At 40.8% G+C, this 22,818-nt stretch overlaps 3 protein-coding genes across 11 annotated transcripts in view; 2 read left to right on the forward strand and 1 right to left on the reverse strand.

Annotated features, from left to right (window-relative positions):
* unc79 (unc-79 homolog, NALCN channel complex subunit) overlaps nt 1-5,423 on the forward strand; it is a 36,138-nt gene extending 30,715 nt beyond the window's left edge. For 8 of the 9 annotated variants that reach the window (XM_027011616.3, XM_027011618.3, XM_027011620.3 and 5 more), the window contains 10 exons: nt 14-124; nt 2,111-2,215; nt 2,303-2,380; nt 2,516-2,605; nt 2,752-2,927; nt 3,100-3,283; nt 3,367-3,570; nt 3,935-4,012; nt 4,205-4,246; nt 4,390-5,423. In XM_027011616.3, coding sequence (XP_026867417.2) covers nt 14-124; nt 2,111-2,215; nt 2,303-2,380; nt 2,516-2,605; nt 2,752-2,927; nt 3,100-3,283; nt 3,367-3,570; nt 3,935-4,012; nt 4,205-4,246; nt 4,390-4,578 — 1,257 coding nt within the window. In that variant the 3' untranslated portion in view covers nt 4,579-5,423. The remainder of the gene's footprint in view (nt 1-13; nt 125-2,110; nt 2,216-2,302; nt 2,381-2,515; nt 2,606-2,751; nt 2,928-3,099; nt 3,284-3,366; nt 3,571-3,934; nt 4,013-4,204; nt 4,247-4,389) is intronic. The other variant, XM_081721636.1, reaches the window with a different exon arrangement.
* Nucleotides 5,424-7,216: 1,793 nt separating this feature from the next.
* Nucleotides 7,217-17,314, reverse strand: LOC113578399 (proline-rich membrane anchor 1-like). The gene is made up of 4 exons (XM_027011623.3): nt 16,256-17,314; nt 14,966-15,107; nt 12,575-12,701; nt 7,217-8,804 (listed from the first exon to the last, which is right to left on the reverse strand). Exons 1-4 carry the CDS (start codon nt 16,346-16,348, stop codon nt 8,699-8,701), a joined length of 468 nt encoding a protein of 155 aa, XP_026867424.1. The 5' UTR covers nt 16,349-17,314; the 3' UTR covers nt 7,217-8,698.
* A 4,173-nt stretch (nt 17,315-21,487) lies between these two features.
* On the forward strand, nt 21,488-22,735 carry LOC113578390 (protein FAM181A). Its single transcript, XM_027011599.3, has one exon. The coding sequence runs from the start codon at nt 21,746-21,748 to the stop codon at nt 22,574-22,576; it is 831 nt and encodes a 276-aa protein (XP_026867400.2). The 5' UTR covers nt 21,488-21,745; the 3' UTR covers nt 22,577-22,735.
* The last annotated feature ends 83 nt before the right edge of the window (nt 22,736-22,818 follow it).

Genomic DNA, 22,818 nt, shown 5'->3' on the forward strand with positions numbered 1-22,818 from the left:
ATGTCCTTGCTAGAGTTTGCTGGAACCCTCCTCCAAATTGCTGAGCTTCGTTATCCAGTATGGCGTGTTCAGCCTCTCCTACCTCGTCGAGCTCTGTGGCCTCTGCTACAAAACCTTTAGTAAGGTGAGCCTGTTGTGTATCATTCAGAATATTCATTTTAAAATGAATAAAAAATGCAGGCTTAATCAATAGTCTTGTTGAGCATGGCTTACTTATGGTATTATGAAAGTGGGCCTGTTAATTTATTTATGAAATATATGCACATACAGCATTTGGAGGGATGCTGTTTTTCCAGAGTGACTTACATATTTATAAGTATGACAGAGTATGTGCTCCTTGGATATCGAACTCATAACCATGGTAATGCTAGCACTTTGCTTAGCTAGGTGATCTACAGGGTCACTAGTGAGTTGCAGATGTATGCTGTAATGGATAATAGCCCGCCATCAGTCTGAAATGAAGATTCTTACCCTAGTTATATGTTTGACCTCTTAAGATTGGGTGAACATTTTAGTACTCAGTGCAAATGAAATAATTCAGTATGAAACCATATTATGAGTGCAGCACATGGCTCAGGAGTCCAGCAGTAACACCACTGAGCATGCAGGCTGCTTGAACCTGCTTTAAAATAAATAAACACCATAGTCAAAGGCAAAGTCTGAGTTATTTGTGGTTACAAAGCAGCTTTACAAATGGTAAAGCTCCTAATGAGCAAGCCAGTGGTGACAGTGGCAAGGAAAAACTCCCTGGGTGGATTAAGGAAGAAACCTTGGTAGGACCAGGACTCGAGGGAATCCATCCTCCTAGGGTGGCCGGGATTATAAGAAGTCCGTGCTGTTCTACTTAGGTTATCTATAAAGCATGCTTACACATATATCATTATCCCAGTGTTAACAACATTTACAGTGTTCAGCCTTCAGCACCTTTAGACTATGCACCTTCTCATACACATCTTATCCAAAGGGAAATACACCACTGGGATCTTTTCTCTCTGAATATAAATCTAGTCTTCCTCCTCTTTCCATGCTCCCTCTTGCTATCATCCACTTGAAGAAGAATTCAATCAGTCTGTATTGATTTTCATATTTCAGAATGCTGGTTTAGAGGTGCGGGAGATGGATGTGCTCCCGAGACCTGCTGATATGATCATCTGAGCCTCTGCAGTCATTTTTACTTGGTGTGAGGGGTTGCCCTTCGTATGCCTTTCCACAGCATACTACATGCTGGCACTAGAGGTCTTATGCTCCCAGTTATATTGATTTGTCTTCGGCAGTTCAGAGCATTCATTTTTCATAGCATGGTTGAGTGGACTTATGAATGATCCAGAATCACAAATATGTCAACTTTTGTTTTGCTGCTTCAGTGTCACCACATGTGAAAGGTTTTGGACTGTAAGAAAGGTCTTGGACTATGCCTGAGCTGCTTGATTAAAATTTGCTCTGTAGATGATGACAGAATTGGAAATAAAGGTGTATTTTCTAAATACAATGTTTGATGACATTTAATATAAACATACTCTTTGCTAGTTCAGTTTTAGGTAATAGAACATGACTGAAATGCCCTAGATGAGCTCTTTGAGAAAACTAATACTTAATATACTTCCATAAAGTAAAAGTGACTTGAATGTTATGAGAATATAGCAGGGTATATCCCAAGTTGACCTTGGGAAGCATGATTACAGCTGTGGGATTACAGTTGAGTTGCCCTCTGTTTCAGTTATAGCCCGGCAGGACCTAAAGTGCTGACATGCAGATGCAGCTCCTGTTGCTGAGAGAACGGGCAAGCGAGCGGGGAGAGGCGAGATGGCTTTTATGTGGGCGCGGACTATGGAAGAAGAACTGGGCACACTGCCATTCTAATCTGCTGGTCTTCAGGCTGGAATATAGATAGACAACATTACACTGAGTGGAACAGCGGGTGGAGACGTAATTAGGGTGCAAGAAACAGACAGTTGTAGAGGAGAAACAAACAGACAAGGTGTATAATCCCTGAGACCAACAGGAATGGTGAATTCAAAACAGAGGGTGCATTGGACAAACAGGGACAAAGATATGAAGGATGTTTTTTACATTTCAGTGTTCTTGCTCTGATTTTTTTTTCCTTTTGTAGGAAAGGGACAAATTCTACATGTCCCGGGTTGTGGTCCTGGAGTTACTGCAAGCACTGAAGTTCAAGTCTTCGATTCCTGACACTAATCTTTTACTCCTGGTCCAGGTAGTTTGTGTTGTGATGTACATAAAAAGTGAGGCATGGAGACAGTCATGCACCAATGCTACCTCTGTGTATTCTGTTTTCCATAAGTTTGTATGCACTGACATCGGAACCCGGCTAGCTGAGTCAACAATTCTACAAAAGCACATGATCTCATCTTTGCCTGGGGTTAGTGCATTAACCTATGTTTCAGTTTGAATGAGTACATATCAGTACATGTGTTTATTATATATATATATATATATATATATATATATATATATATATATATATTATAAGGTAGTTGTATTTGTATTCTCTCAGTGCACAACAGCTGCCATGGAGTGTTTGAGGCAGTACCTCAGTGAGCTGCTAGATTTCATTGCAGACATGCACACTCTGACCAAATTAAAGGTGCAGTATGTAATGCATATGCAACAGTTCTGAAAGGTTTTGTGCTGTTAGATATTTTGGACAGAATTTCTTTTTCATCACCTAGATACTTTGTAATGTTTCTGTTATGTACTGTAATTAGAAACATGTGACCTCCTCCCCCGCAGAGTCATATGAAGGCATGCTCACAGCCGCTTCATGAGGATACATTTGGTGGGAATCTAAAAGTAGGCTTAGCCCAGGTAGCTGCCATGGAAATCAGTAAAGGCAATCACCGTGACAACAAGGCAGTGATTCGTTACCTACCATGGCTATATCACCCGCCCTCTGCTATGCAACAGGGGTAAGAGCTTCTTCCCCACCAAACATAAAAGGAATTTGCTGAGTTAATACTACCATTTATCTTTGTGAAGTGCTGTACATTCAGTCATATAACTAAAAGGTACATGACGAGTAATTGAAGATGGTTCTTAATGTGGTGGCTGTTCTCTGATAATGAGTTTTCTCTTCCTCAGGCCCAAAGAGTTCATTGAATGTGTTTCTCACATCCGCCAACTCTCCTGGCTTCTGCTGGGCTCTCTTACCCACTGTGCTTTGCATCAGGGCTCCACATCCTGTATGCCCATTCCACTGGACGCCGGCTCTCACATCGCAGACCACCTCATTGTCATCCTCATTGGATTCCCAGAGCAGTCCAAGGTCACTTCAGTCCAGAGCCATCCACAGACGTGCAGCCTGGACCATCAAATTGCAGCACTAACATTCATGTTCTCTTCCTCCAGACCTCAGTGCTACACATGTGCTCCCTGTTCCATGCCTTCATGTTCGCACAGCTGTGGACCATCTACTGTGAACAGGCGGCCGCAGCACCAGCTGGCCAGAACCAGAACCAGAATGAGTTCTCCTCTGGGGCCATCCTCACGGGCCTGGAGTTCTGGAGCCGTGTCACACCCAGCATCCTCCAACTCATGGCCCATAACAAAGTAGTAAGATGCTGCTCTGCATTCAGATTTTACTGAGGTCATCTGTTTTCACAAGAGCACTGATTCCTTTTTTACTTTGGCATAAATGTTAATTGTTTCCTTTGCACTGTGCCTGAAAATTACTAAAATGCATACAGGTTCCATGTCGCAGTAATCCATTATGGTTTGTACTGGCATTGAAACATAATGCATATTTAACCCAGATAGATTACTTATAATGTGATCAATATTACACAGTATTAAATTGAATGGATCTTTATGGCATTGGAATTTTGTTCTCTCCAGCTTAACTGTCCTTGTGCTTGAATCACCTTGATGTTATTTTCTAGATCACAAATGACAACTGTTCTGTTTTTCATCCCTTCAGATGGTGGAAATGGTGTGTTTGCATGTCATCAGTCTGATGGAAGCGTTACAAGAATGCAATTCAACCATTTTTGTAAAGGTGAGTTTGTGTTGTTTCTTACACACTTCTTAATGTAATCTGAAATGCCAGAGTAATGAATATCACAGTTAATTCTGTTGATTGCTGTTATATCATAATGGAATGTATGGTCAGATTTTCTGCAGTCTTTTTGCTGTCATTAAGGTGTTTTAAAGTTTAATCACTGATCTTCCTCTTTACCCTTTTCTGTAGTTAATTCCTATGTGGTTGCCAATGATTCAGTCTAACCTAAATGTAAGTATTCGACGTAATTCATACACTATGATGTAAATTTCCAAAAATATTTCTTGCTTAAAGTTGCTGACTTTTGAAGACTTTTGAAACCCCCGCAATACAACATATTTGCTCACAAGCTGATTGGCTCTGTCGATCTGTAGCACCTGTCTGCAGGTCTCCAGCTGCGTCTGCAGGCCATCCAGAACCGAGTGAACCACCAGGGCCTCCAGGGGTCTCCTTCCGGCTCCTTTCCTTTCGCCCTACGCAAATGGCTACAGTGCACTCAGTTTAAAATGGCTCAAGTGGAGATCCAGTCCTCAGAGGCTGCCTCCCAGTTCTACCCCATGTGACACACACTCCTGTAGGAGCGCCTGCAAGACCAGCACACACTCTGCTCCAGACAGCACACTCTTTTTCTGTGAACACAAGCGTAGTTATATTTTGCAGCTCCGCTTTTGTGTGTATGACCTGAGTTATACTACTGTTTGTGGGTTTTGGCAACAGCAATTATGCAGTAGCAAATGCAGCCTAACAGTGTATACCTTAACTGAGGTCTGTGATCGCATGCAATCTTCATGGTCATGCATAAGGCAAGTGAAGTCATTAAGGAAACATTGGCACAGAATATTAAGATGTCAGAACAGCAGGAGGTGATACAAACAGATACAGGAGTCTTCCTACTGTGTGGGTGGGTGAGCGAGATGTGGACAATTATGCCCTATCATGATAAGCATTTGGGTGGTCCCACTGTGGAATATATTTATTTATTTATCTATTAAACAGAAATGCAGCTTTGAATTTTTTTTTTTTTTAGCTCAAACATTTAATTTGGTTACTGAGTTTAAGGTTAGGTTTAGGTTTGAATGTAGCATTATTAGTATATATAAGTAAAGCATTATTTAGCTAAATTATTCCACATGTCACTGGAAAGACTCCACAATCATGTTAATACAAGTGTGTGTGTGTGTGTGTTTGTGTGTGTGTGTGTGTGTGTTTGTGTGTGTGTGTGTGTGTGTGAGAGAGAAAGAGAGACAGAAGTATGAGATATGGGAATCATACTACCCTTCATGTGAACAGAAGCTGAAAGAATAATGTTAAATGTAGAGGGCTTATAAAAACACTTTACAGATATTGAACCATATGTTTTGAATATGTTTATTCCTTTTAAGTAAAAAAATAAAACAGAAGTTTTCTATATGGTGTGTCAGATTTTGTATTCAAATTGTAACTGTAAAGCATTTTACTTAAGGTTGCTTAAAACTCTAAGTGTCATTCAAAAAAAGGAACTAATTTAGGAACTATTTTAACCAAGTGTGAAGTGATGAAGGGTCCTGTCCTGGTCTCTTTCGCAGACAGATAAGCAGCACTGCTATGTTTAAGCCTCCTACCTTTCCAACATTCATTCTAAACCATGTGTTTTTCCAGTTACACAATGCCAATGCTTTCATTAGTTGTCCCTTTATTCCAGTGAAATGAGATTTACTTTGAATGATCACAATTGTATTACTAAGACTGCATTGCATATACCCACAAATTACATAGACATCAGCATACTGCATCCCTAGCAACATGCCCTACCCTCGTGCACCTCCGACGCTGAGGTCCTTCCCTTCAACCTCTAAGCCCAACTCATCAAAGCAACTCTATCCTGCCGTGTATGTGTGTGTGCGTGTATGTGTGCATGCACACGTGTTCGTGTGTGTGCACATGTGTGTGTAATCTACTCCCCACGCTCAGAGGCAGCATCTGCCAGACGCCTGCCATGGTCGTTTGAACTCCGAGCCCTTTCAAATATCTCACTCATTAACACCTGCTTATATAAACAGTCTCCCAGCCATGGGCCCTCCTCCTGTCTGCTTCACCTTCCCCATTCTCCCAGGCAGAGCCATATGTGTGGAGAGTTGAGTTGATGAGAGGACAGCTGGAGGTCAGTAATTAGCAGGCCACAGGACTTTTAAACTTGGGAAGGGGAAATGTGTAGGGGGAAAGCTCATGGAATCCTGGGTTGATGAAGGTGACCATCAGCTGGCTACCAACAGGAATGAAGTACTAATGCAGTCCCAATTCTCGCCTCATAAAAGGCAGGATCAACAGATCTAAGGCAAACCTGTAATAAGACTCAATCAATTTATCAAGCATCTCTGATTGAAAAGACCCCAATATTCCACAAATGTTCTAGTCTCCAACTGGATAATGGACGCTGTATTTTGTATTTTAGCTACGAGGTTTTGTCTAACAATCTGGATCTGACGAAAACATATTGCGACATCAACTGTGTCAAGGTTTAAGTGGGACCACATCAGAGGCTCCAGGTAACCTGAAGTTCCAGAGAGTTCCAGAGTTCCAGACAGTTTTGAGGAGTTTCTTTGTTTCATAATCAAACACTTTTGCAAAATAGAGTGTTAGGAAACGTCTCCTTTCATTTTTGATGTATGCCTGTACAAAGCTGTGATTTTCTGTGTTTTTCTGTGCCAAGCAGTCAAGGTGGCACAGCAGGAAATTCACTACAGTGAGGAGCTTTCCTGACTCAGACATCGTTGGGCTCCAGCCAACACAGACACGTTTGTCAGATGAGTTCTTTTCTTCAGTCATTTAGAATACTACAAACCATGCCATGCATTAATGCTTAACCTGCTCAGAATGTCACCTGACAATATCATTAAGAGTCACTCTTACAGGAGAAAGGTAGCTTCTTAAAGCATATTAATCTCAATTACATTACACATTTATGTTTCTTTCAATGGATACTTATAGGAAACAGATACTTCTGTACCCATATTTTCTGATGATTGACTGAGTCCTGAACAACATTGCACTTGTTAATAATTATTCTCGAATGAAAATTATTTTTCTTACATTTGCAGACTAGACAAGCCTTTGAAAACTACTGTCTTTTTGGTGGCCATAGGTTACACTGACACTAGAGTGTGGCACAGCAAAGAATATGCACATAGCATACTTTACAACACATGACTGAACTACAGACAGTTTCACATCTAACTGCATTGCTTTATTTCTGCTATGTATAAATATTTTCAGTCACTCGGTATGAGTGAATAACAGTCCAGAAGGCAAGTATTTTGCAATCAATATTTACATTCATGCATCATTCCCTCACTTTAGTACATATATTTTTAGTTATTTTAAATATAGTTTTCTGAGATTTTTCTAGTTCTAGGTTATTCTTGTTACACTGTAGGTAAAAAAAATTCATGAAGGTTTTGGGCAAGTAGACTTCAAATCTACACAAACAGCACTGAGACACAACATGTTTTCACCATTGAAACAGAACCAACTGCTTCTGTTGTAGTGCATATCCAAAGGTTCACTGCTCCACTTTAATGCCCTTTTCATTAACATTGTGGTATGAAGCTCATGATACTCTTTTTACAGCAACAGCAATGCTGCAAATGTTTATGACTCTTTTAATCACAGCTTGTGTAGGGTTTGCGTGGAGTTCTGCTCCCCATATTAAACAGCTGGGCTCATCAGATATCTTGAACCTAGTGGTCACACTCTAGCAGAAGAGCCCTTGACTGGAGGCTGATGAAGGGACCAATTACCATGTAATCATAGCAAAACATGAACAGGGGTGTCCTGCAAAAGTGTCCACTGTCCTTGTAATCACTGGAATTTGCCACAGACAAGGGGGTGTTTAGCATTCTATCTCTGAGGAGGATAAAGCCTCAAAAACTGTATGGTTTGTATCACTGCACATATACATCACAGAGATAATGAAACTGAACACTGAAACAACCCTCTAGAGCTCCTTCCAGAAAGATGATGTAACATACCATGTGAACGTATTTGTGCATAGGCCTTTTGTTAACAATATATCACATTGGTTTCTATATACACAGCAAGAACATGATTACATAGCCAATGTTACATAGGTCAATCAATCTATAGGTGTTAATTTGAATACAAAATGCTATAGATGGAAATGCTCTGTTACCTGTCTATAATATACCATGCAAATTAGGTTTTTAAAACTAAAGTCTTTTTCAAACATCTCAGCTTCCAGACATGCAGTGCCCCACTGTTCACTGCATTTCTAACAAATGCAAGTAAATAGTAAATTAATACATAAATAGAAAAGTTATATATTCAGATCAGTGCATCAAATGTAAAATAAAAGATTTATTTTCGGTATTCTATTACGCACCCCCCTTCCCCCCCAAAAAACCCCAAAACAAAACAAACATCGCAGACATTGTTCAATGTCTCTAAGCCAGTGCTTAAACCATGACAGCATGTCTCTTTGGGGAGTGCGCTGTAGTACTGTACCAATGCAGTCTGCACTGTTCACACAAGCCAGCCTTGCTCATGTCTCTCTGTGTTTCTGCCTTGACGTGAGTGGTGCATTTGGTCTAGTGCACATCTGCTGCACACTGAGCCAGTGAGCCCAGGGCTCGCAGTTCTTCAGCAGAAGTGGCCAGCAGCATCGCGTGCACTCACTCTGTGCACCGCTCAAACTACAACATTATTAGTGCCAACATTTTTGGTCTTTTTTCTGCGGGAGCTCATGGCATATTCTCCGCGGTTTGTACCATTCGCTTCTTTCCTTAGTGGTTTCCTGCAAACAAACAAACAAACAAACAAACAAACAAACAAACAAACAAATAAAACAAATTAAAATGAAAGGCTCTGAGTCCGTTTCTTCCTTGAAACACACATACGCACAAAATGAGGGAGTTCAGTCAAAACATTTTCATTTTCAGCATAATACATTGATCAAATTGATTCCTCTCACTCTTTTATAGTCCTCCTACAGCCTCTCTACAGTGCTGTACTGTTTAAAATGCATTGTACCTCTTCTAACATGAGCAAGAAATGCAGTTAACTACGCCCACATGATGCAAAAAATCTCTTTTGCTCTGTGCAAGACAGTATTACTCAACATGGCCTATTCATGCTCCCCTCTGTCTCCCTTTCATTACCTCCCTGGTTATTGTATCTCTCCACTGCAGTGTGTCTTATGGGCCACATCAGCCTGTAGTCTTTTTCGGCTTGCGTAACACTGAACTGAGCTGAATATGTTCAGTGCAGGCATTTCTACTACTGTACAGTTGCTCTGATGGTGCTTGGGTCCCTAAGGGTACATTACAACCCCTGTCTTCATTCCTCTTATAGCCATATCACATGAGAGGAGAATTCATGAGAGGGCTGAACCTTGAGCTAAATTTAAAAATCTCTCTAGGTTTAAGGTAGAACTGAATCCAGTGGGAAGGCATTTGAATACCAAGAAAATTCTAAAAATGTGTACATAGCAAAGCATGTCTAGGACAACTGAGTCAGACACATGCATTGGTCTCTCCTGCATGAAGCAGCAGTGTGGAAGTGGGGATTCTTGGACTATTCGATGATCTTATGACGCTGCCTGTGCATTTTCTGCCCAAGAACCACTTATTCTGAGACATAGTTTTTAAAAATTAAGTCTACATCATGATTTAGTTTATGCTTAGTGGGTAAGAATGAAGTGCTGTATTTCAGGTGCAAACTGGGAATTTTCCCTGATCCACCCCCCACCCCGCCAGGGCTCTAACCACACCCTGGCCAATTATTCAAGATAGTCTGCACATGCAGATTGATGACATAACCTAATATCAATAAAAAGGTAATTTAATATGTAACTAATTTAAACAATATGCCTTTAAGTAATACATGCATGATTAGTGGATGTATGGGAGTTGAGTGTAGGGGAAAATTGCTTGTATAAACAAAGCAGAAGAAAATAGACCCATCAATCAAAACAGGAGAAAATGAAAATATAATCCTGGAACTCAAATAAAAAATTTTAACAAGCTGCAGTAGATTGTTCAAAAAGTCACTCTATAGAATTTGTAGAAAACATTCTTCATATTAAACTCTTCTGATTTGCTCTGTTACTCTCCTCAAGTTGGCCTCAACTTGGTAATGCTCTTGGATATGACTTCTAAAAAACTTTCATACAATATCTGATATGATTTTTGTATAAAATCGTGGACCAAGAGTAAATGGTTGAACTGCACATAGTGATTTGGCAAAAAAAAAAAAAAGACAAACTGTAACGGCCCGAGTGCCACAGGGCGAGGAGCAGGACGCACAGACTCCATTGACGTGGACAGATATTTACTGACATATGAAGACAACGGCACTCACATATAACACAAGCAGTGAACATGAATATGAATACGTTTAACATAAAACACAAGCGATGAACATGAATATGAATACACTTAACATTGACAATAAGAACAAGCATTTAAACGCCATGAACTTGAACAACGGCAATGACCGACAGCATTGCACACAATGACAGGGGTTTAAATACAAAGACAAAACACTAACCAGGTGCAGGTGTGTGCAGGCGTGGTTACAAATAAACAAACGAGATCCTCCCACTACACTCAGCGGGACAAACCACGTGACCCATGAGAGGCAAGCGTTCCGTGACACAAACTGAATGTCTACCATGGCCTAGGGCACCATAGGTGACCCTTTTGGGAGTCCCATGGTCCAGCTACCATCCAGGCTTCTCAATAATACATGGCAGCAGTTGACACATGGCAGGTAGTTAGTTACACAACCCTTCACAGAACTGATAAATATTTTATTGGAAAGCTGTTTAAGTGCTGGGCCCTTATCGTTTGAAGTTCTTAGGAGAACACTGAGACCAGTACAAGTATTGCCCTGTCTAAAACATGGTGTAATGGTGCAAACTAAAGGACTAAATATTTAAAAAATGGCAAACAATTTTGAAGGTCCAAGTACACATTAACCTCACAGATATTTAGTAATGCTTACAAATGTTTTATAATGTTTATTATTGGTACATAAATATTTTGGTGGTAATGGCTATGAGGTCTTAGTAATTAATAAAGGTCTGCTTTTTGTGCCAAGCTATTTTCCTTTTGCACATTCTGTTTATATTCTCCTAATGTTTTTATGTGTTGTTTTATGTAAAGTTCCTGATTCCCTAATGCATCTGTGTACATTAGTTTATGACACAAAAGCACTAAGCAAACACCCATTCTCCTCATCCAGGACTTCCTCTGTGGTAACACTAGCGGAATTAATCTCCACTCAAAGCTCCTCGGCCAGAGACAGAGACAGATGACTGGCACAAACAGAGCAAAAGCTTTGCAGTCATCGGCTGCTCCTGCAGCAGGGCCTCCTCTGGCAGTGCTGTGCGAGGGCCCTGGCCATTGGCCAGCCAGCTTCACTTGGGAAGTCCAGTGCCGATGGGCTGCACAGTGCATAAGACCGTCTCCCGGTTGTTATTGACTCAGAGAGCTCATAGCCCAGGTTCAATTACAGCTTTCCAGTTTTTCCATGCTATTAGCTATTTCTCTTCCATTTTAGGTCTAGCATCCTAGAACGTCTTCATCCATATTCTCCAAATGTGAATATGAATCTTTGACAACAGGCAGTCCATATAAAATCTTGTTTCTCACTATTTCATTTGTTTCTCCCTATTTCAAAAGTATATCACTAAGGCTTAGACCTATTAGCGCTCTCTATTTCAAGAGTACATCACTAAGGCTTAGCCAGATCAGCTCTTACTATTTCAAGAGTACATCACTAAGGCTTAGCCAGATCAGCTCTTACTATTTCAAGAGTACATCACTAAGGTTTAGCCAGATCAGCTCCTACTATTTCAAGTTGTACTTTTCATCCAGGCTTTACACCTTCATACTGTGCCTGTAATGAAATGGTTAGCTTTCTTAGCCTTTGTCATATCTTCTACCTGACAGAGCCTGCCTCCTAGATTGGATGTGAAATGTGTTTTCCTTTATTGGAAAAAGGATTGCTGTCAGATCCAACCGAGCCTAGTTCTGTCTACCCTGTGCAGCTTATTCTTTCCCTCTCTTTTTTTTCTAGAGAACAGGATTGGAAATAGTGACCTTCAGGTGAACCAAGTGAAGCCAGAAATTGTTTCTGAACTGTGCTTTTAACTACTCCAAATTAAAACAGCTAGATTGCTAAGGAAGCCAGGATTTATTGAATTCTTACTGTTTTAAACTTTAAGATGGGACCTGCTTGCATGTATAAAAGATGCTGCCTGAGACGAAAATGACTGGGCAGATTAATTAATGAATAATGACTTTGGTTTGGAGCTAAAGTACTCACTGCAGTAACACATTCCTGCTAACATAGCATTGCAAAAAAAAATCCCTCTGGTTACACATGGTGGAAAAATGCAATAATGACTTCAAAGACTATGCTGTCACTGCTTCAACTACCTGCATTTGGCCCAGCCTCGCTAAGAACACAGATTAAATTGCCCCCTTGTAAAAGATTTTCCACCACCATTGCATGATGGGATGCAGTACATGAAGACAGGCTATGTTCTAAATAGCCTACCTTTTAAAAGCCTTGTAGCAGATGATGAAAGTTAGAAGCAGAAAGAAAGTAGAGGTACATCCTACAGTCCAAACCACAAAGAAGTCCATCCAGGAGGGTCTGAGGAGTGATACTGGAGGCCCAGCAACTGAAAGCACAAAAATGTGTGTCTATGTGAGGCTACAGCAGAGGTGGACAAGAAAACAAAATAACAGCTTGTCAATAATCAATTATGTATATCAGCACCAAGAAATTTCTAAATTTCTCTTTCTCCCGTAAAAACACTCTGTTTTGTTTATTTTCATAATAAACTGCCATGAAAGATGGGTAAAGGAAATGAACTGAAGACCCTGAGCAGGAGCTTCCATGAATAAAGACACAGAGAAACCTTAAAGATAAAACATAAGAAGGGCTATAAAAGAAAAGGAAACTGGTTGATACTGGCCGTATGAAAGCTACTATAATTACTATAACAGAAAATAATAAGTGCTAAATATTTGAGATGGGACAGTAACAATATAATTTGACAGTGATTTAACTGTCAACACAGTTTAAAATTGTAGGTGTTAATTCAACAGCTGTGCCACATATAAATGCAGGGTGAAACGGTGGGGCAATAGAAGCAGAAGCTGTAAGTGTAATAGCTGAACACATGCAAGGAGAGAGATGAGGAAAAAGGTACATGAGTAGAGGATTTATATGAATAAATACCCAGTGAGTGCGAAATACTATCAACTGAAGTCCCAGATCGTCTGACAAAATGCAGTGTAAGGTTAAAAACAAACTGAGATGGTGTGAATTTTATTAAAGGCAGCAAAATCACAACACAGGTATTCACTGCACAACTTTTAATGAGTAGGTGCAATCTTTGTCTCACTAAGGCTTTTCTCATGTACATCACACACACTGTTGTACAATTAGTAAAAAAGAAACATAAAACAACTAATCAAGGGTAATGAGGAGGAAAGTAAGAGAAGTGCTGAGCCGGGCAATGGTTATTAAGGGGTGTGTGTATATATATATAAAGAGACTAAACAACAGGGAAGTCCAGGGAAAACCATGGGAACAACAACAGCCCAAGACCATGACATCAAGCTTCAATACAAAAAGCATCTTATGTAAGGATAGCCATTAAAAATGAATAAGGTGCAAATTAATAAGGCACAATAAATGATAAGAATTTCCAACAAAGTTCTGTTCAGCTGGAAAATGAATCAATAATAAATGATAATACTTATTATAATGATAATAATCATTTATTATGTTGGGACCCTCAAGCATAAACTTCTTCTACATTCTTTGCTGTTACTTCTTTTCAGCCTATACAGACACATACCACATAGTCTCTTAGGTGTGTTCTGAACATACATAGAATAGAAACTTGCACACACTCATACTTTTACATATCCCTTTATAAATTGCCTCTGGTCGACTGTAGAAACTCAACTTCAAACATAAAGACTGGAAACTTGGCCTGATTAATAAGCTCCATGTCTGTATCAAATCCGCAATTTGATTAATTCATCTGAGTTTTATTCAAGCCCTCCTCTGACTAAAGTGCCTGGCAGAGCAGCAGGCCCACATCCCTCGAGCTGCTCGAGGCATACAGGGGAATCCCCAAGGTCAGTCAGTATGAGATGGGCCAACGATTTGTGCACCGCACCAGAGTACAGCAAAGATGCTTATACTGCTCTGAAGAAAGGCAAACTAATCCATATTATTGTGCCCCATAACAGCCGAAGTTTTGAACTGCTCAAACTCTTAAGAATACTATATCAGCAATTCTACACGGCTCCGAGAACATAACATTATAAACAACAATTTTAAATTGCATAAATGGTCATAAAAATATGACACCATAAAATACGAAAAAGAAGCTTGAGACATGGGCTGAATTAAAGCACCATTCATGAAGTTAAATCAAAATCAAATCAAATTTATTTATAAAGTTCTTTTTACAACAGAAGTTGTCACAAAGCAGCTTTACAAATGTCCAAGTCCAAGCCCCCAGTGAGCAAGCCAAGGGTGACAGTAGTAAGGAAAACCTTCCTAGAGCATGAAGAAAAAACCTTGAGAGGAACCATGAGGGGGGGGGGGGGGGCATCCTCCTCTGGCCAAACGATGAAGTACCATCTCACATCTTTGCATTCCTGCTGGTTCCATGTTCTCCCCTAAATATGTGAAGCTTTGGTTTTGTGGTGACAGGTGGCAGGTTTCAGAGTGGCCTCTAACTGCAGGGAAGGTTTCAGAGCGGCCTCTAACTGCAGGGCAGGTTTCAGAGCGGCCTCTAACTGCAGGGCAGGTTTCAGAGCGGCCTCTAACTGCAGGGCAGGTTTCAGAGCGGCCTCTAACTGCAGGGCAGGTTTCAGAGCGGCCTCTAACTGCAGGGCAGGTTTCAGAGCGGCCCCTTACCTGTGGGCATCAGTAGTCGTGGAGGAGGTGGGGGAGGAGGTGGGGGAGGCAGAGGTGGATAGATCTTGCAGTGGCACAATGACTGGCAGAGTTCACTTCCTCTCTGAGTGCCAAGCTGTGAGCATGACCTCTGAAAATCAGCCTGAGAGAGAGAGAGAGAGAGAGAGAGAGAGAGAGAGAGAGAGAGAAAGAAAGAGAGAGAAAGAGAGAGAGAGCATGAGTAGGTGGGTGTAGGAGAATATGTTTGAGTGAAAGCTAAAGAAAGACAGATGCAACCGCAGAGCATGCACGTGCAGTATGAAACAGGGTGTGGGCTTTGATGCATTGGCAGAAGGGACTATGGTAGTGGCACTGCCTGCATGACCACGCACTCCTGGCCATGATCAAAACTTGACAGTTGAAAGCAGATTGATGAATATGAATATTTGAATTTGCACCATTCTTTTGCATCCTCCAGAGTCAAAGTAAACTGAAAGCTTTGCTGTCAACTACAGTCAAATTCAACCACACTATACATTCAAGACTTTGAATAGACCCGTTATCTGCAAAACTCGCCCACCCACAGAGTGAGCTTTTCTATGCCTTTAGGATTGGTAGTGGGAGGGCTTTGAGACATGGGGAGAATACATTACTCTTGATCCTTAACCCCATCACTTGCCTGTAGGTTGTTGTTAGTATTTGCGTGGGTGTTAGTGTAAAGTCTGGCAATATGTAAATTGTGTTGGGGGACAAAAATGTTAGGCCTATGCTAACACATCTCATCTTCTGTTTTAACAAGCGTTAATGTGAGCTTTAGCGTGTGATTTCCTTTGTTGTCTATTATGTAAGAGAATGAAAACACAAAGATAGTAAAATAGTCTAGTCATGAGACCTTCAGCTCTCCTGAATGTGGATCTGTCCCTAGTAATTGAGCAAGCATTTGTTCTCTCAAATGCGTTTTGCGGAGAATGTTTCTTTGCTTTAAAATGTTTTGGGACAAGCATTTCCTCGCCATTTACAACTCTGCACATAAAAGGATCTTCTCACTTTGGCAGTTTCCATAAAGTGAAAGTGTAATATAGTGGCGCTACTCTCTCAATGTCACATCTCTGCGCACGCCGTTTAAATCTAGTCAAATCTGCAGACAAGAGCTCCTCAGATATGTGACCACCTGCACTATAATAACGAAGTTGACATTTTAAGCTTTGCAAAGCCGAAACGCAGATGTCCACTCCGTGACGTGCAGGACAGATATCGAGAGCAAAACTTCAAGTGACAGTCAAGGACAAAGCCGCTCAAAAAGCAACCTACCTGACATAAAAGAAGAATCGACGAGAGAAAGCAGTAACCTAACAAAAATGGCCAAAGCCGTAATTTAAAAGGCGTTCTGTGTCGAATTACCATTCCTCCTTTCCTGTTCTCGCAAGCTGATCGATGAATACACAGTCAGGGGACGCATAGGACTGAGCTGATGAAAAGGACCGAGTCCTGTCCGTCTAGTCCAGTAAAGGAATCAGTGGACACATTTTCATCGAATATTTTATACCACAGACATCGGCGAGGAACGTCCCATTGGTTGACTGCATAAAAGATTAGCGACGAGTAAAATACTTTCAGGTTTTGGCAATATCTTTCCTGGAAACTTTCCGGAGTTCAGCATTGATCACATCCACGTAGTCGTATTTTCATTCCTGCTTCTTTTAAATGTGCTCACTCCAATAACAGTGTCTTAAGCGTGTGTCCCCACACCATCTGCGTTCCCGTGGTTCTTTCTTAGTCGTGCAGTCTGAGTAAATATGCATTCAACAGTCGAGTGGTTAACAAGACTGGATGAATGCGTTCCGCTCTGCGTAATCACCTAGAACTACGCATCCATTATTCCTGGCTTGCCTTCCATATCCCAGTACCAGCAACAGTCATTTAGGCTACAACACGCTGTTTTCAGGCAAAAATAAGTAATACGGCAAAGGCAAATAAGGCCAATTGTCGGGTAAACTTCATGAAAGGAAGCTCGTGCGCATAGGAGTCCGATCAAACACACACTGCCACGTCTGGATGTTTCTCGTCACCGACTAAGCAGCTATTGCGCTCCAGCGAGCCAGAAGCAGGGCTGTTGAGCTACGCGGCTCGGCGGACAGGTGATCCAGGGAAGCGGTCGGTGAGAGAGTAGTCGGCTCAAGAATCGCCCATCACCGATAATCAAAAAGAGGGAAAGTACTTTTTTAGTTCTATGTGAACATATAGAATAATATTTTGTAAAATAAAAATATCTGTTATATTTCACCCATTTAAAAGCCAGGCGTGTTTAGAGCAGTAATAACAGAGGCCCATTCTTCCTTTTGAGTAGATGTTTAACAATCCTCAACGTTATGTGGGACGCTTGGAGTTTCACGAAAATATATCAGCCATTGTAAAGGCTTATCGAGTTGCGTAAGTGCTCTAGTACTCTGCTGATATTAGCTGGGGACTGCTCTGTCACTCCAGCCTGTCATACAGATCAGACGCCTCTGTAGACTAGAGAAGAGGCTTAAAAGTAAAGGCTGTGTGTTACTGTCATGCTCGTGTCAAAAGCACATAATAAAATAACCCAAAACAGTCCATAATATGCACTGTAGATGTTACAGGCTACTGTTTCCAAATATGTTCCATGTTTGTGAATATAGAATACCTATCTATGGCTGCAGAACATAAGAAGAGGATCATCAGGACGTTTTCATTCTTAAAAGAAAACATGTAGAAAATATATACTTCAGCAGAACCCTTTTAGACCTCTTTCAGAACTTTTTTTGTATATATAAAGAACCAGCAAGGAATGGTTTAACCTGATGCTATTGTTGCATAAAAGATATCCCAAAATCAGAATCGTTTGCTACGCTATGTTCTCATCAGAACTTGGAGACATGAATTATTCAGAAAGGCATTGTCACTATACAGTGCAACAGTGAAGACACTGACATGGTTCTTCAAAAAAATCCTAACTGCAAGAAACCCATCAAAGAAATCATTCATAGTGTAGAAACATTTGGCAGCATCCAGAACCCCACAAGGGAATGAATAAAGTGGAAGGCTATTTTATTTGATAGATTATGAGAAATACTTAATGCATACCTCTGTGCAATATGCTGACTGCTATAACATTCTCGGTGTATGGGTTTAAATAAAGTAACTGGCTCTAGACCTGGGCCGAGATGAAAAGAGAAGCTGTGCTTTAGCTCACAGTCGCATGCCTGCCAGCGATACTCAGCATCTATAACCAGCTTGCATGGAGGCATGTTGGCTTCTGTTCAGTATGGGGGTACAATCTGCACCAAGCAGCATCCGCACCAGATGTCATTCTCCACTCCGCCCCTTCACCTTCTATACAGACACAGCTTAAGGCAAGTCTAAAGCTCAGAAACCATTTGTAGTGTGTTCAGGAGACAGATGACTAAATATCAGGGCATGATCTGAAGTCAGGTTTACATCACAAGCATATTACATGAGATAACTCGTTTTAAATGACTGGTACATGTTCTAGCTGTCATATTCTCTTTGTGAGCAGTTTTTTTAGGGAGAACTTTACATGGTTTCTTTAGCTGAAAAACTCGTCGATTTAACATTCATTAAATCATGAACAAATTTTTACAAACTAATAGTGTGCCTGATTAAACCTGAATGAGGTGGCACATACCCATGTTACTACAGAACAGTAGCTCAAGGGTATAAGTGTCATTTGAGTCAGTGTATGAAGGTGCAGGGAGAATAGAGCCATCAGGCCTTTATGTTATTACAGGTGAACTAGGAAAACCTGACATTTAAAACTCCTGATCTTGCATAACTTTTTTTCAACACAGAGGACATACCTGGCAAAAACACAGTTTAGCAATGCAGAGGTCTATGCACCAGCTCTGGCTGAGGGTCCTACAGAATTAGCCTTGCACCAATATTGGAAAAGATATGTAATGCCCAACATATATATTTATGTACAGTTTGTTTTAGCAATCCTCCAAATCTTCCACGACCAATGAACTGCTCATTGTACTATTGGGTGGCAGACCACTCTCAATCCAATGCCACTGATGTGAACAAGCGCCACCAACACTACTGTGCCTATTATGCTCATGCCAGAGCAACACCCACTATCATGCTAGTATCAAGTCAGTGTCATTGATGTGCTGGAATAAAAATCCTGTCAGATAGAGTTCCATTATCAGTGTGATCATCTAAGTTTAGGGTCAGTAAGTATATGTGCCAGGTAGAAGTTTTTAATAAATTGGGTGATTGGAAACCATGTGGACCACATCTTTTTAAAAAGGTATTACCTCAAAGATCACAAGAAACATTTTAATGTCCACTGATGCTTTGAGCTTGTATAAGCATGCTTTATGTTCTGGTTCTGTGCTGCATTAATGGTAGATTTGTTTCAGCAAATCTCTGCTCTCCTCTAGTGGGAGACACTGAAAATAGCAGGAATACCACATACAAATGTGTTATGTTTTAAATAAACAAATACATACATACAATTTAATTATCAAATGATTTTCAGTGACCTAAAGATGCTTACCATTTATTTAATGCCCCATCAGCTTGGAAATGTTTTGTTTAATAACATTTCTGCCAAAACCTAAACTGATCTCACTATACATTATTTATGGTTTAAAAGATGCATCCGTTCTTTTAAACATTTTGTAAATAAGTTGGCTTTAAATACACCTGTCACTGAGTATATGCAAGGAAATAGTAAATATAATGTATTGATACAACCTGTTTTCTACTGAACTCATACAAGAATTATGACTGTCCTTAGTTCCTCTCAAGTCTTGCATGCAAATTAAAAGCATGCAAATACATGGATAAGTGTAATACGTATGTAAATCCATCCATGTTTACATACTGCATCTTTCACTTGCGAATAAATCAATCATCTGTCTTACAATCCAACCATCCGTCTTCCTCAGGCTGTCGAAGAGACAAGCAGACACTGGGGGTTTATTAGCCCATCGTATTTTCTTCTTTCCTCCCTCTTTCTTGGTTACTTCAAAAGAGCAGGAGTGAGGCCGGCCGCCAGGGAGGGGCGTGCTATTGTTTAATTGGCCTTTTGAGATGGACAGAGGAGTGGTGAGAACAGAAAGAGAGAATGACAATGGAGTCCTGCAGATATTCTAAAGACTCTGAGCTGTAGGGCCAGTGTATGAGGACTGGTAATAAAAACCCTGGGCTAACTGCGACAGTTGACACAAAAGACCATGTACTAGTCCTATCTTCTCCAGTCAGCAGCTTAGGCCATGATATATATATATATATATATATATATATATATATATATATATATATATATATATATATATATATATATATATATATACACATACATACACACACACATACACACACACACACACACACACACACACACACACACACACACACACATGGACCAGTGTGTGAAGCTAAGGTGTTTGGGAGGACATGCCTCGCAATGTGCTGTCCAGACAACAGCTCCTCAGAACTAATTCCCCTCTGCCAGGAGGAGGCAGCTCAACGGGAGGATAGGTAGCTTGCTCTCTTTCCCCCCTCTCAATGTGGGACGGAGCTCAATTAGCATTTCACAAGTCCCTTTTTCCTTTTCTATTGCGACCTTCCCCGCGGAGCCCGTGCTTTTTGCAGGGATTGTCCCGTTTCTGGCCCTTGTCGGCGTTGGCAGGGTGACAGTATTCGAGTGTGCAAACTTGTGCTATTGTCCCCAGGCCAGAAGGAGTCATGGAGACCCCACTAATATGACACAGGAAAATGTTTGCTGATGGCAATTCTATGGGCTTTGTCTAACTCTTTCTCCTTCATGACGACTCGATTTAAGTCTCTAAATGTTTGACTACAAATGCAGGAGTGCTATCCAGCTCCTTCGCTTTTGTCCCGCGAGGTTTGAATGAGTAATTCAGCTTTTGTGTTGCTCGATTGAGGGGGCAAACAGAAAGACAAGATTCTTGAGCGTTCAAGCCCCCTTTCCATGGTTATGCGCACATCTCTTTAGATTTCTCCCCAAATCCTACTTCTTCTGACATCACTCTTAGGTAGAGAAGAGAACTTTAGATCAAAACAGTTAAAACTAGACCGAACGAAACCCTAAAAGCTCGTATTGTCCTGTCCCGGTGAAGCATGCCAGCACCCCAGCTCGTGGACAGAGACTTAAGATATACGAAATGTTTGATGTTTAAGCTATGTAGCTAACTTACCGTAGGTCACCGTTTTAAAGGTCACGTAGCCTATTTAATAAAAATAAGAATAAAAAAACCTTCGTCTTGACGGAATCCGATGAGCGTGGGGAAGATGATACAACAGACGCAACAAAGAAATATTGCATCTATTAGCCGCTTTTCTTGTGGGATTTCCATGACAACAATTTGCGCTGGCAAAGAATTCGATACCGGGGAACTCGGTAGCTCATTGGGGTGCATTGTGAGGGAACTGAGGTCGCTGATTGGCTTAAAGAAAGCACCATAACTACACGAAGTTTATATTCATTCAGCTTGTTCAAGTGGTTAAACTATTCCAGTGAGGGGGCAGCAAAGCTGGACAGCATCGTTTCACGAAATAGCGAGTTTTATTAGAGCTAGAGGTTTGCGCTAAAAGATTAAACGATTTGCGCGAAAATTAGCGAATATATATCTAGTTGGTATATTTTCCCATAAAGGATAAATCATATTCTGTACAGTAGGAATCAGCACCTGTCAAATGAAGTTTTATTTCTGAAATTACTTTTATTTCATTGAAAGTGAGATGCGCGTCAGCGGAATGGATTAAAAGACATCGACTTGAAAAAACATGGCAAGCTCTGACAGCGAGGTAAAAACATTACTGAACTTTGTTAACTTGGCCTCCAGCGACATCAAGGCAGCCTTGGATAAATCCGCCCCTTGCAGACGCTCCGTAGACCACAGAAAATATCTTCAGAAACAATTGAAACGATTCTCGCAGAAGTACTCGAGGATGCCTCGGTGCCATGCGCACAGAATAACCGACGCGAGCGCTCCCAAAATAACAGAGGACAAGCCTATTATTTTGACGCACGAGAGAGCTAAAAATATGTCCCATTTAAATGAAAAGCAAGAGCTAAATCTGCGCGCGGGAGAAGATCTGGATTTGAACCTCAATACAGAGAACCAAAACTTATCCGGACAGGTTCCCATGCGCAAACGGCAGCTCCCAGCTTCCTTTTGGGAAGAACCAAGATCTTCTCAGGGCTCTCGCGAATATTTTGAGTATGCTTGGAAGAGAAGCTCAAACGGAATTGTAAGATATGAATCTGCGGAGTCTGGGGGTGAGAAAAGGATCAAAGTTCATGATGAACAAAAAGCTAACTTACTGCTGTCTAATCGACGTGGAACTTCTGACACGGAACCGCTCAAGGTTGATTTGACATCCACGCATGTGCACCTTTGCGGGTGCTGTCCCTTTCAGTACCACGGGAACCATATTTTCCAGAGTCATCTTATAGCGCCTCATACAAACATTCCCGACGTGGGGCTCAGATCCAAAATATATGGAAATGAATTTGAAGACGGACTGACAAATAACACAAAACATGTCGTGGTCAAACCAATTCCAACTAAACCTGTCTCTTCATCCATTTTCAGTGTGTTTGGTTTTATTTAGCCGTCTAAAAGTCCGCAGATATGTCTGAATATGATTGTAATGTGTTAAATGAACTATTATTTGCTGAGATGGCGAAGTTGAAATGTAAATATTTTCATGTCATTCAGAGTTAGGTTTGTACTGATATACTAGGCTGAATTTTAATTATTCACCGCGTTATCGGCAGTTATTAGGCCTTAGGCCTACCAATTTCTTATTAAGCACTTAAATCATCAATAAACCAATGAACTCGAATCAAGACA

This window comes from Electrophorus electricus, chromosome 10, assembly GCF_041902795.1.
Source record: "Electrophorus electricus isolate QZ-2024a chromosome 10, ASM4190279v1, whole genome shotgun sequence".
Taxonomy (NCBI): domain Eukaryota; kingdom Metazoa; phylum Chordata; class Actinopteri; order Gymnotiformes; family Gymnotidae; genus Electrophorus; species Electrophorus electricus.